The sequence below is a fragment of the Ornithorhynchus anatinus genome, chromosome 7 (assembly GCF_004115215.2).
Source record: "Ornithorhynchus anatinus isolate Pmale09 chromosome 7, mOrnAna1.pri.v4, whole genome shotgun sequence".
Lineage (NCBI taxonomy): Eukaryota > Metazoa > Chordata > Mammalia > Monotremata > Ornithorhynchidae > Ornithorhynchus > Ornithorhynchus anatinus.
In genome coordinates, this window is record NC_041734.1 from 18,017,287 (window position 1) to 18,030,187 (window position 12,901).

At 42.3% G+C, this 12,901-nt stretch overlaps 1 protein-coding gene across 1 annotated transcript in view; it reads left to right on the top strand.

Annotated features, from left to right (window-relative positions):
- Nucleotides 1-12,901, top strand: part of CDH2 (cadherin 2) — a 208,080-nt gene that overhangs the window by 145,463 nt on the left and 49,716 nt on the right. Inside the window, exons 3-6 of the mRNA XM_007667640.3 lie at nt 4,726-4,967; nt 6,698-6,844; nt 10,871-11,026; nt 12,604-12,748. Coding sequence (XP_007665830.2) covers nt 4,726-4,967; nt 6,698-6,844; nt 10,871-11,026; nt 12,604-12,748 — 690 coding nt within the window. The remainder of the gene's footprint in view (nt 1-4,725; nt 4,968-6,697; nt 6,845-10,870; nt 11,027-12,603; nt 12,749-12,901) is intronic.

Sequence of the window (12,901 nt, forward strand, 5' to 3'; positions counted from 1 at the left end):
CTTGTGGCCTACTAGATAGAGCACAGGCCTGGAAGTCAGAAGGACCTGGATTCGAATTCTGACTCCGCCACTTGTCCACTGCATGACCTTGAACCAGCCTCAGCAACTTACAGAAACCTTGTGGGTGCGTGAGAAGTGGTATGGCTGCAGTGCACTCCCGACACCTAAAACAACCTTGGGGAAATAATTTCTGAGTCCTGCAATGATTGTTTTTTGCAACTAAAGACCAAGGGCCTGGGAATCAGAGAACCTGACTTCTAATTCCACATCTGTCACTTGCCTGCTGTGTGACTTTGGGCAAGTCACATATCTGTGCTTTAGCTGTAAATTGGGAATTCAATACCTGTTCTCCCTCCTATTTAGTCTCTGAGCCCCATATGTGCCAGGGATTATGTCCAACCTTATTCGTTTGTGTCTACCCTAGGGAGTAGAACAGTGCTGGACACATAGTGCGTGCTTAACAAATACCATTATCATAGTTATTGGACCAATCGGAGGCCTAATAATAATAATAATGTTGGTATTTGTTAAGCGCTTACTATGTGCCGAGCACTGTTCTAAGCGCTGGGGTATACATAGGGGAATCAGGTTGTCCCACGTGGGGCTCACAGTCTTAATTCCCATTTTACAGATGAGGTAACTGAGGCACAGAGAAGTTAAGTGACTTGCCCACAGTCACACAGCCGACACAAGTGGCAGAGCTGGGATTCGAACTCATGAGCCCTGACTCCAAAGCCCGTGCTCTTTCCACTGAGCCACGCTGCTTCTCTAGAGATTGGGCTTTAAAGACCATGGACTTGTCCCAGCCTTCACAGGATTCTACCTTGTTTCTCTCTCACTTACCGCTTCCTTGATTCAGATAATCAGAACTTAGGTATATATAGCGATAGCTGGTGGTGTGTGTTTGTAAAAATCATTCACGTGTGTGTTTGCATGTGTGTGTCTGACCAGTTTCTCATTAAAATATCAGATTATGAACACTCCGAGTGCTAGGGACTGTGTCTAGTTTCCAACTGGATATTCTTTCCCAGTATTTAATATAGTGATCTACACACAGTAAGGTCTTAATAAATACTATTAGACCTAACATACTGCTCCTTACCCAATGAGCCCCTCCTTAAACATGGCTGACTATAAGACACTTGGTTTAGAAAAAAATCAATCTCCATGATCCGTGATTCTGAGCCCGTTGGCTATGTTTGGCTTCTTCTTCTCTGAATTGCCTCCCCCTCCCCCAGACCCTAATGGCAATTAATCACTTCATATGTTTTGAAACTTCGTTAATCATCCTTTTAAGATTCTACACTGGTTCCCCTCATCCAAACATAAGTTGATCATCATTTTAAAAGGCACTTTCAAAATCTATGTTTCTTTTTCCCCAGTTTGAGAAATATTTCCTCTTCCCTTTGTTTCTGTATATGAGTATGCTGACAAATGGTACTGACCTTTTGGGGGAGACTGTGGGAGGGAGACGATGGTAGACGGGTTATCGATGGCTTTGCTGACACGAAAGGATTCCCATTATATCATTTTAAAATGGGTCTGTCTCAGTAATGAGGGTCAACAATCGGTAGAACATAAAATCTTTTGTTACCTCTGTTTTGAAGGTGGTTTGGAAGTCATTTCTTTTAAGGAGCAGCTTTGCATTTCATTAGCTTGGGAGTTTATGCATTTGCTCTTTCCTTTATGGAAATATGGTAATTGAAATAAGGGGCAAATACAGGATTTAAGTATCTGCGTTTTTCCCCCCTAAATCGGTATCCTAGAAATGTGGCTTTTTAGTTTATAAATTAGATTTGGGTTTAGGCTTATGGGAGCAATTTTGATTATATTTTGCATTCTCCAGTCTATATCGTTGCCTTAACTACATTGGTGCTATGCATTCTTTCCACGATTTTGGCCTGCTTTAAAGGGGAGCAGTCTGCCTTCGAAATAATGCTTCTTTTGTTTGCTTGAGTGACGTTTTCCTTGGAGCCTCTAAAAGGTCTGAAAAATAGTTCCCGCGTCAAAAACCTTAATTTTGGAATGAGACACGCAGAAAGAAAAGTACAGGTGACCCTCACTTAACACAGGGACTGTGTTCTTAGAAAAGGCAGCCTCAAAGTGAATCTGTGGAAAATGAACCCAGTTTTTCAGAGGAAAAGGGAGGTTAGATTCCAGATCAAAAGGGAGCATTGCATCCTTAGTAGGGTTGATAGTCCAGGTTAAAGGTAAGAAAAGCTGAACTTTGAGTTTTTGCCAATCTCTCTCTTGCAAAATACTATCCGTTATGCAGGACCCTGGAGTCATTCTGAACGCTTAATACCATGGATGCTTAGTACAGTCCATTGCACCCATGGGAAATTGATAAAAAGTGTTGCTGCTACTGGGAAGAGGCAATGAAAAAAGAATGAGTCCTTACCCACATGAATACTTGCACAGGTGAATCATATAAAACAATCCTGTATATAATGTGGATATACGGGCAGGGAACGTGCCTACCAACTCTATTGTGATGCATTCTCCCAAATGTATAGTACAGTGTTCTGCACACAGGAAACACTCAGTAAATACCACTGATGGATTGATTGATAGCTGGAACCTAAAATCTTTGCTGGATTTCACTGAAATCTTCCATTGGCCATTTCTGCGGTCCATTCTTCTAAGGCTGGCTAGCCTGGCAGAGCACTAGAGCGCTGCTGAAATGTTCAAGAATCTGAGTGATTGGAGGAGAAATTGAAATTTTCCATCTCTCCTTCATGTCGACGGCCTCTATCTTCATTTCTATCATTTTCAGGCAAAGATAAATGACCAGAACTTCAGAGTGAAGTGGGTCCAATATAATAGGCCAGTAGAGCTCAGTACAGGGAGGGTTTTCTCCCAGGATGGAGCTCTGTGATGTTCTAAAAGAGATCATGGAGCCAAGTGAACAAAATTCAAATTGTTTGGGGTGGGACCTCATTTCAAAGCAGGCTGGTATGATTCAGAAGAAGTTCCCCTATAATAATATTAATTGTGGTTTTCATATGATTTGTAATGGTATTTGTTCATTTATTTGTATTTTTTGAGCACTTATTGTGTGCAAAGCACTTTGCTAAGCGTTTGGGAGAGTACAATATAATAACAGACATATTCCTGCTCACAACAAGCTAATAGTGTAAAGGGGGAGACACACATTAATATAAACAAATAAATGAATAGATAAATTACAGATAGATAGATAGATATGTATATATACACACATATTTGCTTACTATGTGCCAGGCATTCTACTAAGTGTGAGGTAGATACAAATTAATCAGCTTGGACATGGTCCCTGTCTCACCTAGAGTTTACGGTCTTAATCCTCATTTTACAGATGACCCTGCGTGAGACACAGAGTCTGTCTGATCTGATGATCTTATATCTTCCCCAGAGTTTAACACAGTGCTTTGCCCCATAGACAGCATTTAGTAAATGTCATTTTTATTCATTCATTCATTCAATTATATTTATTGAGTGCTTATTGTATGCAGAGCTCTCTACTAAGAGCTTGGGAGAGTACAATATAACAGTAGATGGGCACAATCCCTGCCCACAATGAGCTTACAGTCTAGATGGGGCCAGGGTTGGGGGGATGTCATGGTGGGGGGAGACAGGCAATAATATAAATAAATGAGAGATATGTGCAGAAGTGCTGTGGATCTGGGAGAGGGGAAGAATAAAGGGAGCAAGTCAGGGTGACACAGAAGAGAGTCAGAAAAGAGGAAAAGGGGAAGGCTTCATAATTATAATTGTAATTATAATTATTATAATAATAATAATAATAATAAATCTGCCAAACACTGGGCTGAGCTTAGAGTAGTTTCCAGGTCATGAGATGAGACAGTCTCTGTTCCATTTGAGATTCACTAAGAGGTAGGTTAATGCAATTATCAATCAACCAAAGATTTCCTGGGAACAGCGCTGCACTGAGTACTTGGGAAAGCACAAAATAATAGAGTTAGTAGATGAAGAAACTGAAATCCAGAGAGGTAAAAGGACTTGCCCAAGGTCACACAGCAGAACGGGAATTTGGATCTGGGATTTCTGACTTCTGGTTTTACGCACCTGGCCACGCTCCTTCCTTGGTCAGAACCTACTGGGCCTTCGGAGATATTGGCTATCATATCTGCTTTCGGTTGTCAGGGCTCATAAAACTCCCCTCTGTCTGAGCTGTGCCTAGGGAAGCAAAAAAGACCATAGAGCATCTGCCGATCTCCTCAATGCAATGAGCGCAATGACTCAAAAACAATCGGAGTGCAGAGGTGGGAGACGGTTGGCAGTCAGGATTCCTCCAAGAGCCCAGCCCGCCTAGGACCTTAGAATGTCCTTAGAATGCGGAGAGGTTTATCCGCCATCTGCCAGATTGAAAAAAAAAAAGGCTTAGCTTGACAGAGCTGTTCAGTTCTAAGCGGGAGGAGGTTTGCCAACAAATCTTAAAACACGTATTGAAAGATCTCCAGACAAACTATGGGGAGTTGTGAGTTTAGAAAACAAGGCCCAAAGGCATCCCATGGTTGGGGATTTGAACCCTGAAACTTCAGGGGTACGAGGCTACTGTGTTCTCCCCCTCTCCCATTCTTGAAATAGACATCGCGGGAAGGATGGCTTTATGCGTGCCTTTGCTCTTCCATGTGAATCTTAACCTAAACCAGGTGAGCATAGATGTTTTAGCAACAGCTGCCTTAGCGGTCTAATTATTCCCAATGGCTCCGTGTCTTCCAGCGATGTTTAACAACTGCAACGGGGACAGGAGGGTACAGTACGCAAGCAGCGAGCCGGCGGATTTCAGGGTAGACGAAGATGGCGTGGTTTATGCAGCCAGAGGGTTTCAAACGCCTCCGGAGCAGGCGGAGTTCACCATCTATGCTCACGACGTTGAGACCGAGGAAAAGTGGCAGATGGCGATAAAACTGACCCTGGAGCCCACAGGCATGGAAAGCGCGTTGCCGGAAAAGTCACTGCAGGTACGGTATGCACCCCTGCCCCGCAGAACAGATCAGCTGATCCCAAAACCACATTCTAGGAAGGACTGCCGATTTTGGACTTAAGACTCATTTCCTTGGGCATCCTTTAATCGTGCAACTGATACATAGATAATGGTCTCACCGTAATCACTGCAGTAGCATTCGGGGCTAATTTGGGACTTGGCGAAAATCTCAAATTCAGCTTCCAGGAGTTGACTGTAGTTGAGCCGTTTTGTTTTTTTTTCCCTTTTCGAGATTTATAACCTGAGCTTAAATCGGGGTAGTTGTAACTTTGTTTTAAATTTCTTGAAGGCAATTTAGTATTTATTCAAGCAGTTAAAGTGTAACCACAAAATCAACTCTTCTCGGGAAAATGGTATTGGTCAGGTTTATTAGAAAGGTACTGTAGATTTACAGCAAGAGGTGAAAAGCATTGCTGGCAAGTAGCATTGGCTTTGTCTTGTCCTTTAATAATCAAATAGGGAAGGGTGAATTATTTATATCTACGATTGCTACATTTTGGAAAGATATACTCCCTCTGGTGGAAACTATTATAATGGAGATAAAACAACTAAAATGCAACGTATTGAAGTCCACTAAAATGAAAGAGCTTGTCTCATTCAAAGATCTTGATTATCACCTCCAGTTTTTGTTGTTGTTCCTTAATGGTGCGTTGAGTATTGTAAAGGGTTAAGGGCAAGCTAGTAACTCTAAGCCTATTTCATTGTTGAGTTTTAAAATTCTAAAGACAGGGATTACAACAAAGCATCCATTTTCCTGTGTTTGGGTTTGAAAAGCACACATTACAAATCAGTGGGAATGTAGTTTTAAACAGCTGTTAGAAATGCGGAGACGTTCCTGAAGTTGTAACACTGACTGGATATGAAACCCTTTCACGCTGAAGTTGGCCTATCCTAGGATGATATTTCATGTAGGAAAAGGAGAGGAAAATCCATGTCTTGTGGTTGGTTCAGTTTATTTGCTGTAGCGAACAAACTTGAGCACTTTTTCAAAGGCAGTGAGTGCTAAGAGGTAAAATGTCTTCAGAAGCAGCGATAACCCTAAATTCCCCCCCCCAAAAAAATGTTGGCACCCAAGGGAGATTAATAACCCATGTGCAAAATGGGTCATCTGGAACATCCATCTCGGCTGACATAGGTTTAAAATAATTACACTATTAATTCTATGGGCTTTAATGGGGTCATAAATATTTGAGACATCCCTTACCAGTATGCATTAAACTTCTCTTAGAATTCAAATTATATTTTAGCACACTAAAATCTAAATTTAATGTACAGTAGCACATCACCTGTGCTGTAGTTCCAACTAATAAGAAATACATAAAGGCGCAAAATTAAATTTTGCTTAATATTAGTTACTAGCTCTCGGTTATAGTGAAATTGAAGGAACTACTTTCCCCAGCTATGTCACCTAATAAATTGCTTATAATTCAATTTACTCCCAGTCAGCATGTTCCCAAATAATAGCATTTCTGATATTTTACTGAATGGGAGGGAGGAGAGCAGGGAGAAAATGTCCCTAATTTGATTTCTAATCTATCACGCACTCTGACTCCTGAATTCCTTTCAGCATAGTATTTTGTTGTAAAGCCCTGATGGGAATGCCTTTCAAGAACCTGCATCATACTATCAAAACCTTTTTGGAAAACAGATGTATTTTCTTTATCGACATGCACACTGATGTTTAATCTCTACTCTTTGAATGCATAGGAACGACAGAAAATTGAAGAAATTGTATTTCCGCACCAACCACCGAAGCAGACCAGCCACCTTCAGAGGCAGAAGAGAGATTGGGTGATCCCCCCAATCAACTTGCCCGAAAACTCCAGAGGGCCATTTCCTCAGGAACTCGTTAGGGTAAGACTCTTCAAACCCACGCGCCATGGCAGCCGCCTGAGCAGAACATCCGTTGCCTCCAATGGCTAAAGACAAAGGACCGTTGTTGTGGTAGATATTTTGAAACAGAATGCGCGCTCTAGTTGATCAGTAGAACAAATCTTCTTGAGTTTTGTGGACCGAATCCATACAGTAAGCTCACTGTGGGTGGGGGACATGACGACCAACTCTGCTCTATTGTACTCTCCCAAGTTCTTGGTAAAGGGCTCTGCATACAGTAAGCTCTCAATAAATTCCACTGATTGTTGAGTGGAGGCTTGCCCAGTCCTAAAATGATCCAGAAGCAACAGCTTAGCTCTCCTGTCCTATTTTTTATGGCCTATAAAGAGAAGTAGCGTGGCTCAGTGGAAAGAGCACGGGCTTCGGAGTCAGAGGTCATGGGTTCGATTCCCGGATCGGCCACTTGTCAGCTGTGTGACTTCGGGCAAGTCACTTAACTTCTCGGTCCTTCAATTACCTCATCTGTAAAATGGGGATTAAGACTGTGAGCCCCACTTGGGACAACGTGATTCCCCCATGTCTACCCCAGCGCTTAGAACAGTGCTTGGTACATAGTAAGCACTTAACAAATACCAACATTATTAAGTATGTAAGACTCTACAATGTCAGAGAAGGAGATCGAATGGGAAATGTGGGATTCGTCCACTAGACCAATTAAAAAAGCAGCGTGGCTTAGAGGAAAGAGAACAGACCCGGGTTCTAATTCTGCCTTCACCACGTGTTGGCTGCGTGACCTTGGGCAAGTCACTTAATTTCTCAGTGCTAGTTTCTTCATCTGCAAAATGAGCATGAAATACTACTTCTCCCTCCTACTAGGCTGTGAACCCCATGTGGGACAGGGGCTGTGTCCAACTTGCTTTTCCCCGAGCACTTAGTACAGTGTTTGGCACAGAGTGACCACTTAACAGATTCCACAGTTAGAATTATCAGACCATCCTCTGTGTCTCTGCTGACTCTCATTGATCCACATAATGATGTTGGTATTTGTTAAGCGCTTACTATGTGCCAAGCACTGTTCTAAGTGCTGGGGTAGACATGGGGGAATCAGGTTAGCCCACGTGAGGCTTACAGTTAATCCCCATTATACAGATGAGGTAACTGAGGCACAGAGAAGTTAAGTGACTTGCCCACAGTCACACAGGTGACAAGTGACAAAGCCAGGAGTCTAACCCATGACCTCTGACTCCAAAGCCCAGGCTCTTTCCACTGAGCCATGCTGCTTCCCCACACTTGAATCTTTTGCCCCCACAGCCAGACTTCTGGCTTGGGAACATATTAAGGAAAGCACTATGGGTAAAAATAGACTTGCAGGGTTTACTGGAGATAATCTGGTACTATTTTCCACCCACGAGCCAAAATTATGGGAGTTTGAAGTGGCAAGTCAAACAATAGGAGCAAAATTAGGGAAAGAAAATTACCTCAATGGTGTGGCAAGAGGAAGTGTTTGTAATATCATAAGGCCTTTTAGTTCTTCCAAATGGGTGACATTGGGTGCTAAAAAGAAATCGACAAATCCTTCTATACTGTAAGGCAAGCCAGGAAACCCGATCATTAAAAGGGAAATATGAGGCGTGAGAGGCAGAGCAGATCTACTCACCAAAATAAAAGCAGTCTTATCTGTTCAATGTGATTAACTTAGCAATGTGTCGCACCGTTTATGGAAAACTTTATAATGCTTGGCTCGATTTCAAAAGTCAAACATCTTTCGTTATGACTTCTAGTAGAACACTTGAGGGCTTTTAAAATATGAAACAATGCAGAAATTGCCTTCCTCTGGAGATTATCTTGTGTGGTTTTTTATAAAGCCATGAAAAACGCTAAGTCAGGGTATAAGCAAATATTTGAAAATTCTGCCTCGTGTGCCCTGTAATAAATTGGAGGCTCTTCACCCACCAGTGGCATCACCTAAAGCGATGTAGGAGGTGGCGTTTGCAGTTGATAATTCCAGACAGTGCAACATTATGACAGAAATCTGACTTCCAGCCTCAGCGGATAGATCAATGATTTCACATATAGTGATCCTTTAAGTATTATGGTTATGCTTGTGTGATTTCATAATGTGGAATCATAATGTCTTTTAATGAAACTAAATGTGAAAAATGTTAATGCCATAAAATATTTCAGAAATTTGAAGATAGAGATTCTGGTCATTACTTCATGAGGCTGTAGGATTTCCTGAGATATTGTACAGCCAACCGACAATATCATTTTATACCAATCAATCATATTTATTGAGCACTCCCCCTGTGCAGAGCACTATGCTAAGCACTTGGAAGAGGACGATATAGCAGAAACCGTAGACATTTCCCCTGCCTACAACAAGCTTATAGTATAGTTGGGGATGCGGACATTACTATAAATGAATTAATTGTGGATATTCACTCATTTGCTTATATTTGAGTGTCTTACTGTGTACAGAGCACTGTAGTAAGTGCTTGAGAAAATACAATACAGCAATAAAGAGAGACAATCCCTGCCCACAACGAGCTCACAGTCTGGGAGGGGAGGGGGGGACAGACATGAATATAAATAGACATCAAAATATATAAATATATTTATAAACAGGCTCATTCACTGCCTACAATGAGCTTTCAGTTTAGTGATAAGTATATACACACTGTAGGGCTGAGCGAGGCAGGGGGATAAAGGGTGCAAATCCAAGTGCATATATATGCTGTATATGCTATTTAAGCCTTTCTTTATTCCCTTTCCTTCTTTCTGTCCATTTTCCTCCCTGCATGTAAATAACTCTGTAATAATCTTCCCTGTTGGATGGTAAGGTCTTTGTAGGGATGGTGTCTTTTTACTTGTATTGTACTCTTCTCAATCACTTAATATGGTGCCCTGTCTATAGTAGGTGCTCAATAAATAGGATGGATTCAGGTGAGGGGGACATGCGGGGGCAGAAATGGAGGCTTTGGGAGTGGATGGGACCCTAATATGTACCTTCTCATTGGTTGCAGAAGTCAGCCTGTCAACAGGTCCTAGGAGTAACCCTTCTTATGTTTCTCCCCCCCAACCCCCATTGACCTGCCTGGATGTCATTCTCGAGTATCCCCCAAAAGCCCCCCGCAAAAATGTCTCTATTCAGGGACTGAGCTTACTGTTGTGAGGTGTTACTATAGTATTTGTTAAGCTCTTACTATGTGTTAAGTACTGTTCTAACTGCTGGGAGAGTTAGAAGTCGATCAGGCTAGGTGTCCCCACAAGGAGCTCACGTTCTAGGTAAGAAGAACAGGGTTTGAATCCCCATTTTACAGGTGAGAAAACGGAGGCACAGGGAAGTTAAGGAATTTCCCAAGGTTCTCAGAAGATAACTGGAAGAACTGGGATTAGAACCCAGGTCCTCTGATTCCCAGTCATGGTCATTCCACCTGACTATGCAGTTTTGGGTTCAGAGGCAGGGTTAGTGGTAGGTACAGTTCCATTTGATCCTGGTTTGGTATTTAGTGTAATGTTTTCTCATCAGTGATTCTGGCATGGTCACATAGCTCCCTGGGAAAGCTTCTGAACAAAAGAATCCATCAGAAGGGCCGCAATTTAGTATTCATTCATTCATTCATTCATTCATTAGTATTTATTGAGTGCTTACTATGTGCAGAGTACTGTACTAAGCGCTTGGAATGAACAAGTCGGCAACAGATAGAGACAGTCCCTGCAGTAGTAACTGTGGATTTTTTAAACACTTAATATGTGCCAGGCACTGTACTAAGTGCTGGTGTATATACAAGATAATCCATGTGGACACATTCCCTGTTCCATATAGAGTTCACAGTCTTAATCAAGGTACCTGAGGCCCCGGGGAAGTGAAGCAATTTGCCAAAGATCCACACCAGACAAGCGGAAGAGCAGGGATTAGAACCCAGATCCTTCTGACTCCCTGTCCCGGGCACTATCCACTAGGCCATGCTGTTACTCATTGCGTCTTTCCTAATGAGCTCATCAAGTTTCTTTCAGGCTTAATGTGCTTGTCTCCTTGATCCTCAGATCAGATCAGATAGAGATAAAAATCTGTCGCTGCGATACAGCGTAACCGGACCTGGAGCGGACCAACCTCCGACGGGCATCTTCATCATCAATCCCATCTCGGGTCAGTTGTCGGTCACCAAGCCTCTGGATCGGGAGCTGATTGCACGTTTTCACGTAAGATCGGGATGGCAGGGCAACGCCCAGTGGGAGCTTGACGTCACCTTCCGGAAGTCAGGAGGTTTCTGAAAGAGATATTTGCATGTGGTTTGAATGTGTTTACCTTGTGTTTACTCCACATAGAGACTGGGGCCACCAGTGACAGACTGGAGATGTTTTTTTTTTTATGGTAGTTTGTTAAGGGATTACTATGGTCCAGGCAGTGCATGAAGCACTAGGGTAGATAGATGACAACTGGGTTGGGTCAAAGTCCCTCTCCCATAGTCGTAATCCCCATTTTACACATGAGCAAATTGAGACACAGAGAAGTGAAGTCACTTGCCAAAGTCACATACAAACTGGTGCTCTACCTAGACCCCCAAAGTAAGACAGTCATAAAGGGCATGCTCTTTGACTTTTGAAATGTCAACAAGTCATAGTAAAGCTGAGGAAGGCATGTATCACTTTCTCGGGCCCTTTGAAGTAGATCCTGCGTTTTGTGTGACTGTTTTTTTTTTTAATTGCATTTAAGTGCTTACGATCTTCCAGACCCTGTACTAAGCGCGGGATTGATTCAAGCTAATCAGATTGGACACAGCCCATGTCCCCCATGGAGCTCCCAGTCTTAATCCTCATTTTACAGATGAGGCAATCGAGGTACAGAGAAGTGAAGTGACTTGACCAAGGTCGCACAGCCAACGAGTGGCAGAGCTGGAATAGATCCTCAAACTTCCACACTCATCTTCTTGTTGATCTTTCTTGTTCTCCATTCCCACCCAAGTGCATTTGCCCTCTTGAGGTATAATCCAGTGTCTCCACCCTCTAGAGGAGAGAGTAGGAGTGAGTTGGGTAGGTTGGCTCCAACAGCCTTGTCTCCCTCCCCTGAGATGGTGTGGTCTAATAGGAAAGAGGGTGGAATTTGGGAGGCAGGAGACTTTGATTCTAAACCTCACCTCTACCACTGGCCTGCTGTGTGACATTAGGTAAGTCACTCACCCTCTCTGAGCTTCAGTTTCCTCACCTGTAAGGTGAGTGTAATAAAGCCTATCTCTCCCCTATTTTACAGGGATGTAATGGGGATATTTGTTGCCAAACCAGTTTGGAAATGTTTTGAAGCTCTGTATATATTGCTATTGTTGTTGTTTTCCCTAAACCCCAACCCAAATAGTCCATATTTCAATTGGATCCTGGCTGCTGGGATTCCCACTTTGGCCCCCGCCATTTTCCTCATATTGGGCTGGTGCTGGGCTCAAAGTTTAAAAGTAAATTTAAAAATGAATGAGTAGAAAAGAGCAAGAGAATGTGACCGTATTATAACCACCAACCACCTGGGGCAAAGTTGACATGAATTCCTTGTCACACTGCAGGAAGTGAAGTCACATTAAAAGGGATGGTCTTGTCAGACACTCTCATATGAGCAATAATTCTAAAAATTTGGAATATAGAATCTTAAACAGTTTTTTTAAAAAAAGTGAATAGGGACTATTGAAAGAAGTTTTATTATGGTCAGTTCTTAGATTTTTAAAAAGTGAATAGGGACTATTGAAAGAAGTTTTATTATTGTCAGTTCTTAGATTTTCTAATTACTTTTTCAGCTGAGGGCCCATGCGGTGGATATAAATGGAAATCAAGTGGAGAATCCCATTGATATTGTCATCAACGTTATCGATATGAATGACAATAGACCAGAATTCTTACACCAGGTTTGGAATGGAACTGTTCCTGAAGGATCAAAACCAGGTAAAAAAAGCTGTGACTATCCATCTTTGGTGAAAATAAATTGTTTTTCTCAGATTCAGAGTTCATCAGGGATATGATGGCATCAGTGGATGAAAAGTCTTAAGTGGCAGTCAGTCAGTCAGTGGTATTTATTGAATATTTACTGTGTGCAGA